This window comes from Chelonia mydas, chromosome 4 (assembly GCF_015237465.2).
Source record: "Chelonia mydas isolate rCheMyd1 chromosome 4, rCheMyd1.pri.v2, whole genome shotgun sequence".
Classification (NCBI taxonomy): domain Eukaryota; kingdom Metazoa; phylum Chordata; order Testudines; family Cheloniidae; genus Chelonia; species Chelonia mydas.
This window is the reverse complement of record NC_057852.1, coordinates 95,142,513-95,160,647: the sequence shown is the minus strand read 5'-3', so window position 1 is coordinate 95,160,647 and position 18,135 is coordinate 95,142,513. Positions and strand designations below refer to the sequence as shown.

General features: G+C 40.1%; 1 protein-coding gene and 1 long non-coding RNA gene across 2 annotated transcripts in view; one reads left to right on the top strand and one right to left on the bottom strand.

The window, feature by feature from the left end:
• Positions 1 to 1,294, top strand: part of GRXCR1 (glutaredoxin and cysteine rich domain containing 1) — a 61,164-nt gene extending 59,870 nt beyond the window's left edge. The window contains exon 5 of the mRNA XM_037896436.2: positions 802 to 1,294. Within this exon, the coding sequence (XP_037752364.1) occupies positions 802 to 981 (180 nt within the window). The 3' untranslated portion in view covers positions 982 to 1,294. The remainder of the gene's footprint in view (positions 1 to 801) is intronic.
• A 2,859-nt stretch (positions 1,295 to 4,153) lies between these two features.
• LOC122465353 overlaps positions 4,154 to 18,135 on the bottom strand; it is a 31,178-nt gene continuing 17,196 nt past the window's right edge. The window contains exon 5 of the long non-coding RNA XR_006290122.1: positions 4,154 to 4,239. This is a non-coding gene — a long non-coding RNA (uncharacterized LOC122465353). The remainder of the gene's footprint in view (positions 4,240 to 18,135) is intronic.

The following is an 18,135-nucleotide window of genomic DNA, read 5'->3' as shown; positions in this document are numbered from 1 at the left end:
AGACCCATGGCTGGTATATATCTTTTACAATTAAAGCCTAAGATAATCTCCTCAATACTTAGATTTGTATATACCTGTTTTCTAAAGAGCTCTGCCTTGCTTAGGTGGTATGAATCATTTTAAGATATGAGCAACTATCAAATGCTGAATCACACAATTCAAACATAAACATGAAAAATTATACATGTCATACTATTATAATATGCACCATATATAATATAAACACAAAACACCATGTTTCTTACCCCAGAATTTAGAACAGGCCAGTTAAGTTATCTAATAGATCATAACTAGACAATAAAATATTTAGAACCTGGCTAATTCTTTTGGCAAATGAAAACACAAACCCTTAAGCATTATGTTAGATATACCAACTTGTAATGAATTTGGCTGATCACTGAATGCTGCTCTTACCACCTTAAAGGACAGATAACGCAAGATTCTATGGCAGTAGGACGACAAAAACCAGAGTTCGGTGTCCAGATTTTGCTGTTTCCTAGAATAGGAATTGGGGGGATGGGAGAGATAGCTCAGTGGTTTGAGCATTGGCCTCCTAAACCCAGGGTTGTGAGTTCAATCCTTGAGGGGGCCATTTAGGGATCTGTGGCAATAAAATAAAATTGGGGATTGGCCCTGCTTTGAGCAGGGGGCTGGACAAGATGACCTTCTGAGGTCACTTCCAACCCTGGTATTCTACGATATTGCAGAGTGAATTCCGACTCAGAATCCTCATTTTGCTAGAGATTACAGTCATTAATGGAGTAACGCTTTTCTTCTCTTGCTTTCTTTTTCCCTGCGCAGAGAGTGCAGCATCCCCATGAATGCCCTTCCTGTGGTGGTTTTGGCTTCCTTCCGTGCTCAGCGTGCCGTGGAAGCAAGATGTCTGTGTTTCGGAACTGTTTTACAGACTCTTTCAAAGCCCTCAAGTGTACCTCTTGCAACGAGAATGGGTTACAGCGCTGCAAGAGCTGTGCAAGTTAAGAATGGCATCTTCCCATGTAGAACCTCATATTATGATATTACTGCAGCCGTTTGTTACATACTTTTTAAAAACAACCATGTTTCTGATGCAGTCAATAAAATGCATTTGTAATAAACTTTTTCTTATTCAGTTGCTAAAGCCATTAGCTCAGGCCACTGCCTGTCATGTGCACTGAGTATTAAATAAAGGGAGAGTATAGGCTACTTAAGAGAACAAAGTGCTCACAAACGTTATTAGATTGACAGCCTTTGGATCTGAAATCTTTATTCACATAAGAGATTTAGCAGCAGGAGCACACTTTTCCTCACATCGCCCCGCCCAAGGACCTCAATCCTGACCTGGAGAAACCATCAGAAGGAAGTTTAGACTTCATATCTGTTTGATAGTTTCTGCACAGACTGCCAATGATGATAGTGATTTTGTGATGTGGACTAACTCCAGACCACAATTCTTTCTGCATAGCATTTCACTGAACTGTCAATGTTTGGTCACAACTCACCTGGGCTAAAATTTAACATATATGTAAAATATCCCATAACAATCCCTTGAACCATTAACTCCCCTTAGCCTGCTACTTTAAATGCCAAAATAGTTTCATTAAAAAAAGTTATATAAATATTTGGTGTTGTAGCTTCTGCTTGTAATGATCTCTAAACCATCACAAAGAAGTATTGATTTGCTGCGTACTGTAGTGATAACTTGGGATCACAAGAAAGCCTGACAAACTACAGGGTAGGTAAGGAATTACAATGAGCGTTCTGTTTTTGTGGCTTAGTAACAAAGAATCTCTTCTTTCTCATGAAAAAAGAAAAGGAGTACTTGTGGCACCTTAGAGACTAACCAGTTTATTTGAGCATAAGCTTTCGTGAGCTACAGCTCACTTCATCGGATGTATACTGTGGAAACTGCAGAAGACATTATATACACAGAGACCATGAAACAATACCTCCTCCCACCCCACTCTGCTGCTGGTAATAGCTTATCTAAAGTGATCATCAAGGTGGGCCATTTCCAGCACAAATCCAGGTTTTCTCATCCCCACCCCCCTCCCAAAAAACACACACACAAACTCACTCTCCTGCTGGTAATAGCTTATCCAAAGTGACCACTCTCCCTACAATGTGCATGATAATCAAGGTGGGCCATTTCCAGCACAAATCCAGGTTTTCTCACCCCCCCACCCCCATACGCACACAAACTCACTCTCCTGCTGGTAATAGCTCATCCAAAGTGACCACTCTCCCTACAATGTGCATGATAATCAAGGTGGGCCATTTCCAACACAAATCCAGGTTTTCTCACCCCCCCCCACAAACTCACTCTCCTGCTGGCAATAGCTCATCCAAACTGACCACTCTCCTTACAATGTGTATTGTATCCGATGAAGTGAGCTGTAGCTCACAAAAGTTTATGCTCAAATAAATAAATAAATTGGTTAGTCTCTAAGGTGCCACAAGTACTCCTTTTCTTTTTGCGAATACAGACTAACACGGCTGTTACTCTGAAACCTTGATTATCATGCACATTGTAGGGAGAGTGGTCACTTTGGATGAGCTATTACCAGCAGGAGAGTGAGTTTGTGTGTGTGGTTTTTGGAGGGGGGTGGGGGGGTGAGAAAACCTGGATTTTTGCTGGAAATGGCCCAACTTGATTATCATACGCATTGTAAGGAGAGTGATCACTTTAGATAAGCTATTACCAGCAGGAGAGTGGGGTGGGAGGAGGTATTGCTTCATGGTCTCTGTGTATATAATGTCTTCTGCAGTTTCCACAGTATGCATCCGATGAAGTGAGCTGTAGCTCATGAAAGCTTATGCTCAAATAAATTGGTTAGTCTGTAAGGTGTCACAAGTACTCCTTTTCGTTTTGCGAATACAGACTAACACGGCTGTTACTCTGAATTCTTTCTCATGGATTATCTGCATGGCAGGACAGATGTATTTGCATTTGCTCCAAGGAGTAGTCAAAATGCAATGTGGCCTGGAGTTATTAGAGAGTGAACTACAAATGTGCAAACTTTTTTGCATATTATTTCCCTTATATAGTCTATATCCTATCTATATGTTATGCTGTCACAAAGAGGCAGCCTCTCTTAGTGGCTAATGCACAAGGACTGGTTGGATTAATGGGAAATTGAATGGTATTAAGGAATATGCTTATACTCTTTATCCTGCGATTTATGATGAATGAAACCCTGCTTCTTTATATTCTTTGCCACAATTGTTAACTAGCACTGGATATAGACTATAAGCACACTCTGGACAGTGACTACCAAGGTGTGTACTAGATAATCAAACTCCTTCCAAGAGGGAATTACTACTAAAAAAAGGCAAAAAATATTTCTAATTGGTTTATAGCACTGAAATTCTAAAATCCCTCACCGATGAAAAGATCTAACTCTGCACTTTATATTGATGATCCATCCTTCCACAGAAATAGCATATGTGAATTAGAGCTGGTTAAGTATTTTCTCATCACAGAAAGCTGTTTTATTCACCCTGAAATGTTCTTCTGTTAGGGAGAAGGACTTGAACCTAGGTTTTTTTTTACACTGCAGGCTAGTACCCAACCACCATGCCAGAGGAAGTCTTTGAAAGCCTTCAAAAGATCTTAGCTTTGTTCTTTATAGGAAGAAAAATTTTGAAGCCTCATATTATTTTGTGAACCACAATGGTTTTCCATCCACCCCTCGTGTAGCTATTACAAGAAATACTCAGGAACTAAAAAATTGGGCCTTGCGTTGCCCTCAATAAATTACAGAGACCAATCTTCAGCTATGATAAACTGTTGCGTCTCTGTTGACTTTAGTGAAGGGGTGACCATTTACACCAGGTAAGGATATGCTCCCTGACAATCTCCTGTATTAAGAAACTCTCCATAAGTTTCCTCAAACTTACTGAGTATAGTTCTACTAGAATTTTAATAAGTGACTGTCTATGCTAAGCAATCCATTTTTGTTGCTCCCTTGCATGGTTGTGAAAGGCAAGTTTCACTAGATTTTGTTTGCAAAGACTGAACAAGGAAAGCAAAAGGGGATGTGATGGTAGAAAAATAAGCTTTAAAAGTTGTACAATAGTTACAGATAAAGAACATAATAAAAACATGAGAAAGAGATACAAAAATGAAACAAAGTTCTAGATATTTTAAATGTCTACAATAAAATGTCATTACTGCGCAAGCCAATGTTTGCGTTTCCAATCTTCCCATGATTTTCCAGTCTGTTCTATCCAAATGCATTTTCCTTGTAGTCAGCCCACCTGAGAAATATCACGAGAAATAATTTGTGAAGGAAGGAGTAATTTTGATAATAAGTAAAAATACACTGTGTATAACTTGTTACAGTTATTGGGCCAGATCCTCAACTAGTGTGAAGCAGTCTAGTACCATTGAAGTCAATGGCGTGATGCCAATTTATACCAGCTAAAGATTTGGTGGTAATAACATAAATATGCATGGTGCTTTACAGACATAGAAGATTGTCCCTGAGCCATGGAGCTTGTAATCTACGTTTTAAGCAATATCTATCTACAACTAGACATAGGACTTGATTCTATTTTGACTTGCCCAAGTTTTGCATCCATGTAACACCACTGACTTCAAAGGAGTTATAGTCCTCTCTTACACCAAGCTAGATCACAGGTCAGACCCTCCTGACTAGTTCTTTGTACAGCTGGAAAGGAAAGTTGTACTACCAGATATATTTACAGTATAGCATGGGGGACAAGAATTTTGTTTGGATCATTAGGAATTCAGACAATTGAGAGGGCAGGAGCCATTCAGCTGCAGGGGGGCCTTTTCATGCAGTCTTGGCCAAGGCCAGGTCTCTGCTTCATTATCCTAATTGCCACATTATCCTAATCCCTTCCTTGTCCCCCAGCATGGAGATACATTCCTCTCTGCAGAATGTGTCTCCATGCTGGGGGACAAGGAAGGGAATTCAGATAATATGGAGTTTTGGGTAATAGGGTTTCAGAGAAATGGGAGTATTTAAATTAATAATCGAAAGGAATAAACAAACCAATATAGACCAAGTTGTACTTCGCGCTGCAAAAGGTGTGCTAGACTGGGGAGAGGGCTCAAGGGGTTGGTGACCTAGCATAGCTCAAATGTATAAGAACCATAATTGAGCCCTGTATATCAAAGTCATGTAACTGCTCTGGCAAGTCACGATTATTGTTAGTGAGACATTAGACTGAAAGAGCAATTAAGGTTGTCGTAGCAAGTAGGATGCACAGCAGGGAGTGAAAGGTTTGCTACTGCCAACCCTGATATGCCCAGTCAGAAAAGCATTGGGTGGCATGCTTTTCCCTCTTAACATGATTCATGTCACATGTCGTGAAATGCTGAAATCCGCTCTTTGATTTGCTATAAAAAGTTTCCATTCTGTTGTGTGCTCAGAAAATTGGGCTTATTTTTACTAAGAACAAGCAAAAGTCCAGAATATATTGACAAATATTGTAGCAAATCCATGGCTATGACTACATAGTTGTCACTATGATACACAGTAGGGCCATTCGATGGCACACACTCCAGGGCATTTGGAACTTCTTGGTGACAAGGATAGAAATCAGAGCCTCCTCTTCCAGAAGTAAAGACCTCTTACTACTTGAAATAAAGGACAAATTCCCATAGCTGTAAGCAACATAGGATCTATGGTGTACAGCTGAGCAGTTCTGATTACATCCAGTACAATTCAGTTGACATACAAACTAGCCAGTTGGTTACATTATAATTATGATATTGCATAATAACCATGGTAAATACATGCACTGTGTTTGCTACCTGACACCTCATTATCCATTTTTTGGAAGGGAGGAAAAATGAGACACAAAGCCAAGAACCATCGGGTATTTAATATTCTCAGGAAAAAAAAAAAAAAAAAACTGTGGAAGACAGAAAATACTAGACTACATACCATGCTGGTAACTACCCCAGGCTAATCGCATAAATGGGAACAATGAGTGTGACTGTTGGACAAAAACAGGTTGTTTGGAGAGAGAGCAGCAAAAGTATATGCCTATTTATAAAAGGGTCCCGCAGAAAGTTAAATTGTCACAGCAATGGTTCTTCATTATGGACTGAATTCACCCCTGTGCAAAGAACCATCAGGTCTATGCACCACTTAAATACTACTTATATAGGGTTTACATAGTCCCAGAGTGGAATTTAAGTGGCACGTACATCTTGTGTTCATGGGTGAGTTTCTACATGAGGCTGGAGTGTAAGTGAACCTTTCACTCTATGAGACAATTTTGGGTTTCTCACAAAAGTTATTTCTTTGTACAGGGTTCTTGGTTTGTTTGTTTTTTTTTAAAGGTGTCAGAGCTGAGGTATTTACTAAGTAATTCATTTTTATTCTATAGCTCTGGTGCAGGGATTTGTGTTTATTTAATCCCTTCTTAATTTTTTTTTAAATTTGCTATTCTGTGGAATAAGTGCACTTTAACACATTGAAAGGGATTATTTTTATTTTGCTTTCGGAGGTGTCCAGTCATTTTTCTTATGAGAAACAGTGCCTCTAGGAACTGCTTTCTGTTAAGTCTATGGCTTTTCCTTGGTGTGGGATAAGGTAGGTGAGGTAATCTTTTATTGGACCAGTTTCTGCTGGTGGAAGGTACAACTAGGGTGACCAGACAGCAAATGTGAAAAATTGGGACAGGGGTGGGGGCATAATAGGAGCCTATATAAGAAAAAAGACCCAAAAATCAGGACTTAGTCTTTAATGAGGCTAATGAGGAGCTTAGGGATAATGGCAGGATGATAAATGGGAATGAGGATATGGAGGTAGATATTACCACATCCGAGGTAGAAGCCAAACTTGAACAGCTTAATGGGACTAAATTGTGGGGCCCAGATAATCTTCATCCAAGAATATTAAAAGAACTGGCATATGAAATCGCAAGCCCATTAGCAAGAATTTTTAATGAATCTGTAAACTCAGGGGTTGTATCGTATGACTGGAGAATTGCTAACATAGTTCCTATTTTTAAGAAAGGAAAAAAAAGCGATCCGGGGAACTACAGGCCTGTTAGTTTGACATCTGTAGTATGCAAGGTCTTGGAAAAAATTTTGAAGGAGAAAGTAGTTAAGGACATTGAGGTCAATGGTAACTGGGACAAAATACAACATGGTTTTACAAAAGGTAGATCTTGCCAAACCAACCTGATCTCCTTCTTTAAGAAGGTAACAGATTTTTTGGACAAAGGAAATGCAGTGGATCTAATTTACCTCAATTTCAGTAACACATTTGATATGGTTCCACATGGGGAATTATTAGTTAAATTGGAAAAGATGGAGATCAATATGAAAATTGAAAGATGGATAAAGAACTGGTTAAAGGGCAGACTACAATGGGTCATAATGAAAGGTGAACTGTCAGGCTGGAGGGAGGTTACCAGTGGAGTTCCTCAGGGATCGGTTTTGGGACCAATCTTATTTAATCTTTTTATTACTGACCTTGGCACAAAAAGTGGGAGTGTGCTAATAAAGTTTGTGGATGACACAAAGCTGGGAGGTATTGCCAAAACAGAGAAGGACTGGGATATCACACAAAAGAATCTAGATGACCTTGTAAACTGGACTAATAGTAATAGGATGAAATTTAATAGTGAAAAGTACAAGGTCATGCATTTAGGGATTAACAACAAAATTTTTTGTTATAAACTGGGGACTCATCAGCTGGAAGTAAGAGAGGAGGAGAAGGACCTCGGAGTATTGGTTGATCATAGGATGACTATGAGCTGCCAATGTGATATTGCCGTGAAGAAAGCTAATGCGGTCTTGGGATGCATCAGGAGAGGTATTTCCAGTAGGGATAAGGAGGTGTTAGTACCGTTATACAAGGCACTGGTGAGACCTCATCTGGAATATTGTGTGCAGTTCTGGTCTCCCATGTTTAAAAAGGATGAATTCAAACTGGAACAGGTACAGAGAAGGGCTAGTAGGATGATCTGAGGAATGGAAAACCTGTCTTATGAAAGGAGACTCAAAGAGCTTGGCTTGTTTAGCCTAACCAAAAGAAGGCTGAGGGGAAATATGATTGCTCTCTATAAATATATCAGAGGGATAAATACCAGGGAGGGAGAGGAATTATTTAAGCTCAGTAACAATGTGAACACAAGAACAAATGGATATAAATTGGCCATCAGGAAGTTTAGACTTGAAATTAGATGAAGGTTTCTAATCAGCATAGGAGTGAAGTTCTGGAACAGCCTTTCAAGGGGAGCAGTGAGGGCAAAAGACATATCTGGCTTCAAGATTAAGCTTGATAAGTTTATGGAGGGGATGGTATGATGGGATAGCCAAATTTTGGCAATTAATTGATCTTTGACTATTAGTGGTAAATATGCCCAATGACCTATGATGGGATGTTAGATGCGGTGGGATCTGAGTTACTACAGAGAATTCTTTCCTGGGTGTCTGGCTGGTGAGTTTTGCCCATATGTTCAGGGTTTAGCTGATCGCCATATTTGGGGTCGGGAAGGAATTTTCCTCCAGGGCAGATTGGCAGAGGCTCTGGGGGGTTTTCGCCTTCCTCTGCAGCGTGGGGCACGGGTCACTTGCTGGAGGATTCTCTGAACCTTGAAGTCTTTAAACCATGATTTGAGGACTTCAATAGCTCAGACATATGTTAGGGGTTTATTACGGGAGTGGATGGGTGAGATTCCGTGGCCTGCGTTGTGCAGGAGGTCAGACTAGATGATCATAATGGTCCCTTCTGACCTTAAAGTCTATGAATCTATGAGTCTATGAGACTGCCCCTATAAAATCGGGACATCTGGTTTCCCTAGGTACAACCCTTTGGAGGTCACATAACTCTTTTTCAGGTCTGGGAAAGGAAGCAGAGTGTCTGAGCTAAATACAAGTTGGCACAGACAGTTAAGCAGAAGGGGTAACGTTACAGGTGATCACTTGAAATGAAATGGGCAACTGGGGGTTAGATTGTTATGTACAAAGGATTTGAAGTGGGGAATTAAGGGTATCAGGCAGCATGGAATTTTACAAATTGTTGTAATGAGCCATTAAACCAGTGTCCCTGTTAAGTCCGTGATTTTTGATGTCTAGCAGAGTTATGACTAAGTTCCCAGGCTTGCCTTTTGAAGATGTTGTGCAGGTTTCCCTTGATGACAAATATTGAAAGATCAGATATGGAGTGATCACTTTGTGAAAAGCGTTTGCCCGTGGGTGATCAGGTGTTTTTGTCTTTTATCATTTTTCTGTATGAGTTCATTTGATTGTAGTGATTGTCTGGTTTCACCCATGTAGTTGTTATTGTGGCCTTTGATGCACTGGATAAGGATCCCCCACATGTTGTGATAAGCACGTGTAGGACCTATGAATCATGAAAGGTGTGTTGTTGGGGTATTGATCCTTGTAGGAGTGGAGTTCTTTGCAGGTTTTGTATATGTTGTTCTGAAAGGGTCAGGTGCTGCTTTGAGGTGATGTGTCCTGGTATGTGGAGAGCTTGCTTTTGATGATCTTGTCAAGGTTAGTGGGTTGTTTGAAGGCCAGAAGTGGTGGTTTGGGAGAGATTTTTCAGGATGTGGTTCCCCTTAAATATTTGTTGTTACTGCTTCAGGATACCCTGTCTGGGTTCCAGTATGGGGTGGTAGGCGACAAGTGGGGTTTTGCAGTAAGTGGATTCCCCCCACCTCCTCACACACTTCAAAGCAGGTTCTCTCAGGGTGTTCAGGTGGCTTGTTCCATGATGCAATCTACTTCTCTGGAGGAGTGTCTTCATTTGGTAAAGGCTGTTTTAAGTATGTTAATGTGTGTATCCCAGACTTTCTCCTCAGAACACATTCTGTGCTATCTGAGTGCCTGGATGGAGTTAACCAATTTTTTGGAGCATCTGGGGTGCTTGCTGGATCTGCGGAAATAAGTGTGGTGATAGTGGGTTTCTTGTACATAGTTGTTTGTAGGGTTCCATTGTTTAAGCTAATCGTGGTGTCCAGCAAGTTGTTGCTGGTGTGGGAATGTTCTAGAGAGAGCTTGATGCATGGGTGGTGGTTGTTGAAGTTGTGGTGAAATCTGTGAGTGAGTTTAGGTCATCGATCCCAAAGATAAAAATTATCATCAATGTATCTCAGGTATAGCATCGGTTTTGTGGTGCCTTTTTCCAGAAATTCTTACTCAATGTACCCCATGAAGAGGTTGGCATATTGGGGAGCCATCTTGATGTGTTATGTCAAGAGATATATAAAAGCAGAGACACTGTCATACCTGACAATAGGCTACACCAATACAATGTTTTACATTATATTGGGATAGCAAGGATTGCTGCAAGCAATTCTGGTTAGAATTTTTATAATTTTCTTGACCAGTGAATTCATCCTGACAAATCATATAGAGCTACTGGCCTCTAGCTTCTAATTCTATGGTCTATAAAGCATACCAAAGCCTATTGAAATCTGTGGGAGTCGTTCCATTGATTTCAATGGACTTTTGACTGAGACTTTAAAGTTTACAATAAACTCTTCATTACTCCAATGTCAAGGAATATGGAGTTACCAGACCACTACAGAATGGGATATGAAAGCGTCCTTTTAGAGTGATAATGCATTGTATTTTGAATACATGGTAGAAGGTATGCTTTCCCTGAGTGAGGTAATTTGTTATACCTGTACACTGGCTATTGTTTACATAAAAAAAGTCTGGATAAATCTTGAAACATGAGAGTAAAAACTAGTTTTGCCATAAGTAGTGTCAAATACAATAAATTTTCCTTTGACTTCATATGGTGCAAAAATAAAAAATAAAACAAAAACAAAAAGGCCTACACATTTTTCCAGAGGCCTTGGGTTTTATTAAAGAAAATAAGAAATTAATTTTGTTGCTGAAATGTGCTTTATCATTTTCATGAGAAGCAAAATAACAGTATGCACTTCATGTATTATTTCTATCTACTGCCTTTGTATGATTGCATTAAAGAGATAGTTTTTTTCACTTAGACTGTGACACATAATGTGACCACAAAAGCATTCAACAGGAAACATTTATACTCTAAATAATTTAGGCAGAAAGAATTTAGATTGCTCAGCTTACTTTAAATTATTTAGAGATGATAATAAAGGACATTGTAATCCAGGCAAAATCTGAACAGTAAAAATGATAAGAAATCATTTTTTGTTTAATCCTATTTTTTTCCTTTCTTCCTGCATTCTTTTACTCGTGGGTAATGAATCAGGAAGTAGTTGTCTTAGAAGAAAAGTTTTATGAACAGACTCAGACACTAGTGCTTGGGGCTTATCAGTGCTACTTTACAAAACTGCTTTCAAATGAGTTAAAAGATTTATGAAATACAGTAAGTTCTCACTAAAGTAAAGCTGTGTTGTGTTTCAGTAGGACTTTCACTGCTTGCTTTGTTTCATGATTCTAGACACCATATTTTGTCTTGACTAAAAGACAACCCATCTCCCTGAAAATGAAGAACTTTCAAAGCCAATTAGCAACAAAAATGCATTCTGCTGCATGTAGCTCTAATGACTTAAGGTTTGAATGCATATGTGGAAAATACTGCAGGGTGAAACACTCCAGGAAATTGTCAGTGGGTATACTTTGAACTCAGAAACAAAGCTCCTACATGGTACATTGCTGTTAATCCCTTTTAAAAAAGCAGATAATGATAGCCAATAAAAAAATAAGGAAACAAAAGTTACCATAAAAAAAAAATCAACATTTACCAAATTACCATTTTACTATCACCAGTAACAAAACGGCTCTGATCCTGCAGGCTGATCTACTCAGGTGAATCTTGTGCCAGCATTTGGGTGTCCATATTTCCCTAAACTGAAAACAGAACACTGAGAGTGGATATAGACCTTCTGCCCCAGTACTTCTCCCTCCTATTTTTTCCTATCCCCTCCTGATTGTACCACTTCTTGACCCACTCTGCTCTTATTTCCCTCCTTCCCTGCCCTCTCTTCACCTAATTGCATTGAGAGAACATGAGCTGCCTGCCATCGCTGCTGGCCTGAGCCCCACTTGACATCATGAACATCACAACTTTTTTGGCAAAACTGGACATTTGTCCCATTTGCTCTTGCTCGAACATTCTTCAGGACTCCCACAGGGCAAGATCAAATGGGGAAAATACTCAGTTTTGACAAAAGAGTCATGATGTCTGGGACAGAGCTTAAAAAGGGGACTGTCCCAGCCAAAAAGGTAATTTATTGTCATGTTAGCCAGCACAGATACCCACTGATCATCAGCAGGGCTTCAGTTGGCTTCCAGGGTCTACCCAGATGGATCAGGAACGTGTCTTAGATTGTGTGGATATTAGTTCAGTGACGGGTACAATTAGAAGATTCAGTTTAAATTATTTTTAAAAAGAAAATGTTTGTTCAATATCTGAGATACTGTAGTTATAGCCTGTTACTATGAGTAGGTAAATATTTCTGCATCTGAGATACCATGGTGTGGTAACTGTTGGCAAATACAGACTTTTTGCCACAATGTTATCATAAAATAAATTGAAATGAAATACATTAAGAATTCATTAAACAATAAAGCTGTAGTTTTAAGCGTAATTGGTTTAAAAATGGTATTACTATTATTATTTTGAATTTATATAGCACTTTCTTGCCATGAATCTCAGATCATATTACAAACACTCAAGAGCCTCACAACAACTTTGACTCAGGTCAACATTATTACTCCTATTTTCCAGAGAGGGACACAGAGTGAATAAGCCCGAGTCTCCACTTCAGTGGAGTTACACTGATGTGTAACTGTGGCAACGGAATGGAGAATTAGGCCTTTGATGATTGCCCAGAATCAGATGGCAATTACAAGGCAGAACTGAAAATAGAACCCATTTTTCCCTGACACCCAGGCTTGTGCCCCCTCTAGACCACCCTTCCTCCCTTGAAGCGCCTCACAATTTTCTTAAATATGAAGGGCTGAATTTCCAGTCATGTTCACCTGAAAAAAGCATTTGCTCACCTGCAGAAACTAACACTGGTACATGCCAACATGCAAAATGTTTTTTGTAAGAGTTTTTTACCTTTGAAAATCTGGTCATGGATGTATGTTCTATAAAAATGAGTTGAAAATGAACCAAACTTTTCTTGTCACTTGGTGTTATTTACCAGACTTACATTTATCGTGTCATAACTATACACCAAATATAAATGGATTGCAAATGCTATTCTCAGGAGGAGACTGGTAACAAATCTGATGATATTTTATTTAACACTAGCAATGTCTGATTCTGTTTTATTGTGCATTAGTAATAACTTTCAGTAATCATTACATTTGCTGAGGTTTGGCTTCTTATATACACAACATCACAAAAGAACACGCCATGTCCCTGAAAGCAAGCGCTCATGTTCTATACTAACAGCAGTAACAATAAGCTGACGGGAATACTTTATGGCTTATCATTCAGCACACGTGCTCAGAAACATACATCTGTGTTGTAAGCAGCCATTGACTGATTGCAAATAACTTGCCGTTACATGCAATGATTTAAGGAGTCTTTTAAAAAAAGCCATTTCTATTGACTAAATACTGTAGAAAGCCTCATCCATGAAGGATGACTGTTCTCTGCTTTAATTACAGGAGAAAATTTTTAACGATGACACATGAGTTATTTGGATCTTTCACGTGACTGGGGGAAAATAACCACCCTTCATGGAGGAGTGTTTTATGCATTTTGCGGTTATTAATTTGACTGATTAAATTTATTGGCTCAATATAATTTCCCCTGTAACCCTCAAAAATTCATTTGAGAGCATATTGTGGGCTTTTCCCCCACTCATTTGAAAGTGGAATCTATGAAAAAGATATTAGAAGTGAAATTAATAATGGTCTGCAAATAAAAAAAAATCCACAAAAAGTAACAATTCCAGTCTCTCCCTCCTCATGAAGGTAATAATAAGAACACACATCCCAGTTTCCTTATAATTCATCATGGCTGACACCATCTTGACAGGGAAAACCCACATCTGGAATAGCCAGAGTCTCATGAATCAGGCTCGTGCATTCACAGCAACTGTTCCTCTTCCCATATACACCTCTACCCTGATATAACGTGGTCCTCGGGAGCCAAAAAATCTTACCGTGTTATAGGTGAAACTGCATTATATCGAACTTGCTTTGTCCTCGAGCATTTCCGTTATTAGTAGTCACTTCCCACCCCCTGACTGACCCCTCAGAACCTCTGACCCATCCAACCCCTCCTGCCCCCTGTCTCCTGACTGCCCTGACTCCTATCCACACCTCTGCCCCCTGAGAGGACCCCCATGACTTCCATGCCCTATCCAACACCCCTGTTCCCCGTCCCCTGACTGCCCTGCCCCCAAAACCTCCAAACCATCCAACCTCCCCTGCTCCCTGTCCCCTGACTGCCCCCTGAGACCCTCTGCCCCTTATCCAACCTCTCGGCCCCGGCCCGGCACCCTTAACACGCCGCTCAGAGCGGTGTGTCACAGCCCGACATGCTGACGCGCTGATCCACCAGAGTGTGCAGACCCTTTCCCCCAGAGTGCTGTTTTACCGCATTATATCTGAATTCGTGTTATATCAGTCACGTTATATTGGGGTAGAGGTGTACTTTGACTTACTCTAGGCTTTACTAGTCATTTTAATTTATATCCTGTGTTATGGATTTTAGTTGCAGCCCTCCATTAGGGATCATGTGGAGTTACATCACTTGATCAGGAGCATTGGGAGGCATAATAATTCACATAGTATCCCCTTGAGCCCTCCAACACATATGGGGAGCTCACAACGACAGAATATATGGAGCTTAATAATAAAATGTACATCCACAGATTGGTCTAATTCAGAACTAAGCCTTTAAAAACATACCAGACAGAAGATGCTGCTTATGTATTTCCCAGAAGAGACTTAAGTAATTGTAGCAGCTAGTAAACTAAGCTAACAGTCAAACCTTGCTAGTTGTGAAATACCTTCCTCTTTTATCCTTATGATATGCTTTATGCCTAGAAGTTCTTTATAGACACACACACACACACGCACAACCATCATGTTATGTTTAATACAATAATACAGTGCTATAGTTGAATGACAGAGCTGTAGGGTAAAATCTAAAAACTGTATGGAAAGTGAAAAAGCTACCAAAAGCTTGTTGTGAAAGACCCTTTGAGTTTGAGGTAGTGTCGTTACCAAGGTGATCTGTAAGGTAGTGTGGTGAAAATCTTACCTTGAACCAAGACTGTAGTTTTGTTAAGTCTTAGTCACTAGAAAGCATATTTTTACTTTTGTTCATTACCCTTTCTAACTTTATTCCTTATACTTGATCTCACTTAAAGTCCCATATTCTTTTGTTAATAAACTTATTTTACTTTAAATCTAAACCAACTCAGTGCTCTGTTTGAACTGAAGTGATAGTTCACTCTAAATATAGTGATACGCTATGCAGTTTGTCTCTTTAGAGGAGCAAACAAACCTTATTATTCCTCTGAGTGGTTCAGGAAAGGGCTGGACATTGCAGAGCACACGGTTTTGGGAATATTCAGGACGGTGGGGGAGATGGTGGGGTGTGGAGTTGGGGTCATCTTGCCAGGTGTAACCAAAGCTGGTGGAAACCAGGGAGTGACTATGTTGCTACATGAGGAAAACTGCTGAAGTCAGAGTACTGGCTCAGCATTGTGTCCCTGTGCTGTGCAGAGTGCATGCTTGTTGCTGACTGTGCACATCCCAGGCATGGGGAGCTGCATCGACAGAGCATTTAAAGCACTTGGGATTACAGGGCAAGTGGTGACAACCACCCACTGGGCTGAATGGCACCCAGAATGTAACCATGAACTACGAACAAGAATAGAACAATAAAGGAACATGGAGAAGCTTTTCATAAAGACTCTGTTCTAACTTCAGAATGGACATTTCTGCAAGTGTGCTGATGGAAAGAACATAGAGTTGTGCAAATCTGGCCAAAGGATATACTGCAAGAGGGGCCTATGGAAAGCAGCTTGCAGATCCGAGCTAAACCAGCAGTGTTCAATATATGTCCCAAGATGTTTTGCATAAGCTAATATGGCATATAATATTTTTTACATATAGTGTAATTTTCCAGAGGAAGTATTGCAAGAATTCACAAAGATGATGCCTTGTGTTCTCATTTGTTGATGAAAAGGGACACAACTTTTATTCTGGCTAGAGATTTCAATCTTTGCTAGAAGCAGGGGTTACATTCTCATTGGCTCATATCAGCTTTGCTCAGAACCACCACCATGCTGCTCATCAAAAACTATATAAAATAGCCCTGTTCTATTTAACACGTAGCTACCTGAAGCTGAAACACCTGGAAGAGGGCTACGGAGTGTGGCACCAAAATTGACTGGCAAGTGAAAGTGCCCCCATCTCATAACAACTAAACTCTGAACGCTAGCATGAGTCCTATCAACTCTGTTTCTTTTAAGTCCTATTTAGGAAGAAGTCTGACATCTAGAAAGAGAACAAGAGTACAGTTGTCATAACAGCTTGAATGAAAACTGATTAACTTCTTTATCTTGAAAAGCCAGTTAGTGCAACTGTAAAGCTGAACTGGAAAACCTACCTTCATGCCAGTTCCACCAGGTAAATACCAAATTACACATGTATTTTGTTTACCCCAGTCTTTACTTGGCTATAATGCTACCTGTCCATGGTAGAATCCCTTCCCCTGTGCACCTGGCTGGTATGGAAGGAAAGCATGACTATGATCCCCACTATTTTAAAACATTTAAAAATAATAATCCCTCAACTGATTAAATTATATGTTAGCATTTATGCTAGTCTAATATTAATGCCAGGCTAGAGCTGGGACAACTTGAAACATGATGATACGTTATTGCTCAACAGTACATTATTGCCCTTGTAGCCTGACATAAAGCCTCCTGCTTTTTGAGAGGTTTGGGACTTCCTTGAGTAAAACTCTCCAATGCAGCTAAGTTGTCCTCCTATCTGAGAACATGTACACATACTTTTCAGGGACCAACCTTTGCATCAATGTCAGCTAGCACTAGATAGTGCCCTTAGGCATGGTGCTGAGTATGAAGCAGTGTAGGGTGACCAGATAGCAACTGTGAAAAAATAGGACAGGGGGTGGGGGGTAATAGGTGCCTATATAAGAAAAAGTCACCAAAATGGGATTGTCCCTATAAAAATGGGACATCTGGTCACCCTAATTAGCAGCAGGTAGCTGTGCCACTAATGGAAGAGCGCCAGGAAGGCACTATGCCTCAAAGACACTTCTCTGAAGTACAATTCTATCTGAACCACCTTTTCTTCTGTGGGAGGGAACATGCTACTTCAAACATTTTGCATCCAGCTAGGTCTGCTGGTCAGCGCATAGAGGGGAGAACCATGGCTTTACCAACTTCCCTCCTCTTCTGCCCATCTTCACCTCCTCCATACATACTCAGGGGAGTCTACAGAATGCAGAAACTGCTTTTCCCACCTCCCCCGTATGCTTAGAGCCCACCTGGATTATGGTTCTACACAGCCAAGCAGGAGGTGGAGCCTTATTCCTACATATTCCTCTGTTCAGCCATGAGGACTGGAGCAGCCATGAGCCAAGTCTTTTTATTCTGTCTTTGTGAATGAGACTCCCTAGTCCTTTGGATTCCCTTAATTCAACATTGCTGTACAAGACAAAGAGCCTCAAACTGTACACACAGATCTAAATGTTACATTTTATATTTGATAAGATATCCACTCCACTCCAAACCAGGAAGGGATATCCTTACATAGACCCTGTACTTTTTCATAAACACAGTAATTTGCTTATGTCCACTATTATCTAAGAACAATGAATGTAGGCCATACTTACAGGACAGGGGACTGTATCCTGGCTGAAAAATATTGGGGGTCATGGTTGCTAGTCAGCTGAACATGAGCTCCCCATGTGATGCTGTGGCCAAAAGAGCTAACATGAACTCGGATGTATAAACAGGGGAATCTGGAGTAGGAAATAGAGAGGTTATTTTACCTCTGTATTTGGCACTTGTGCAAACGCTCCTGGAATATCATGTCCAGTTCTGCTGCCCACAATTCAGGAAGGATGTTAATAAATTGGAGAGGATTCAGAGAAGAACCATGAAAGTGATTAGAAAACATGCCTTATAGTGACTGGGCTCTTCCAGTCTGTTAAGCTAAATAGATAAAGAGATTCAAGGGGCGACAATTATCGCTTATAAGTATCTAAA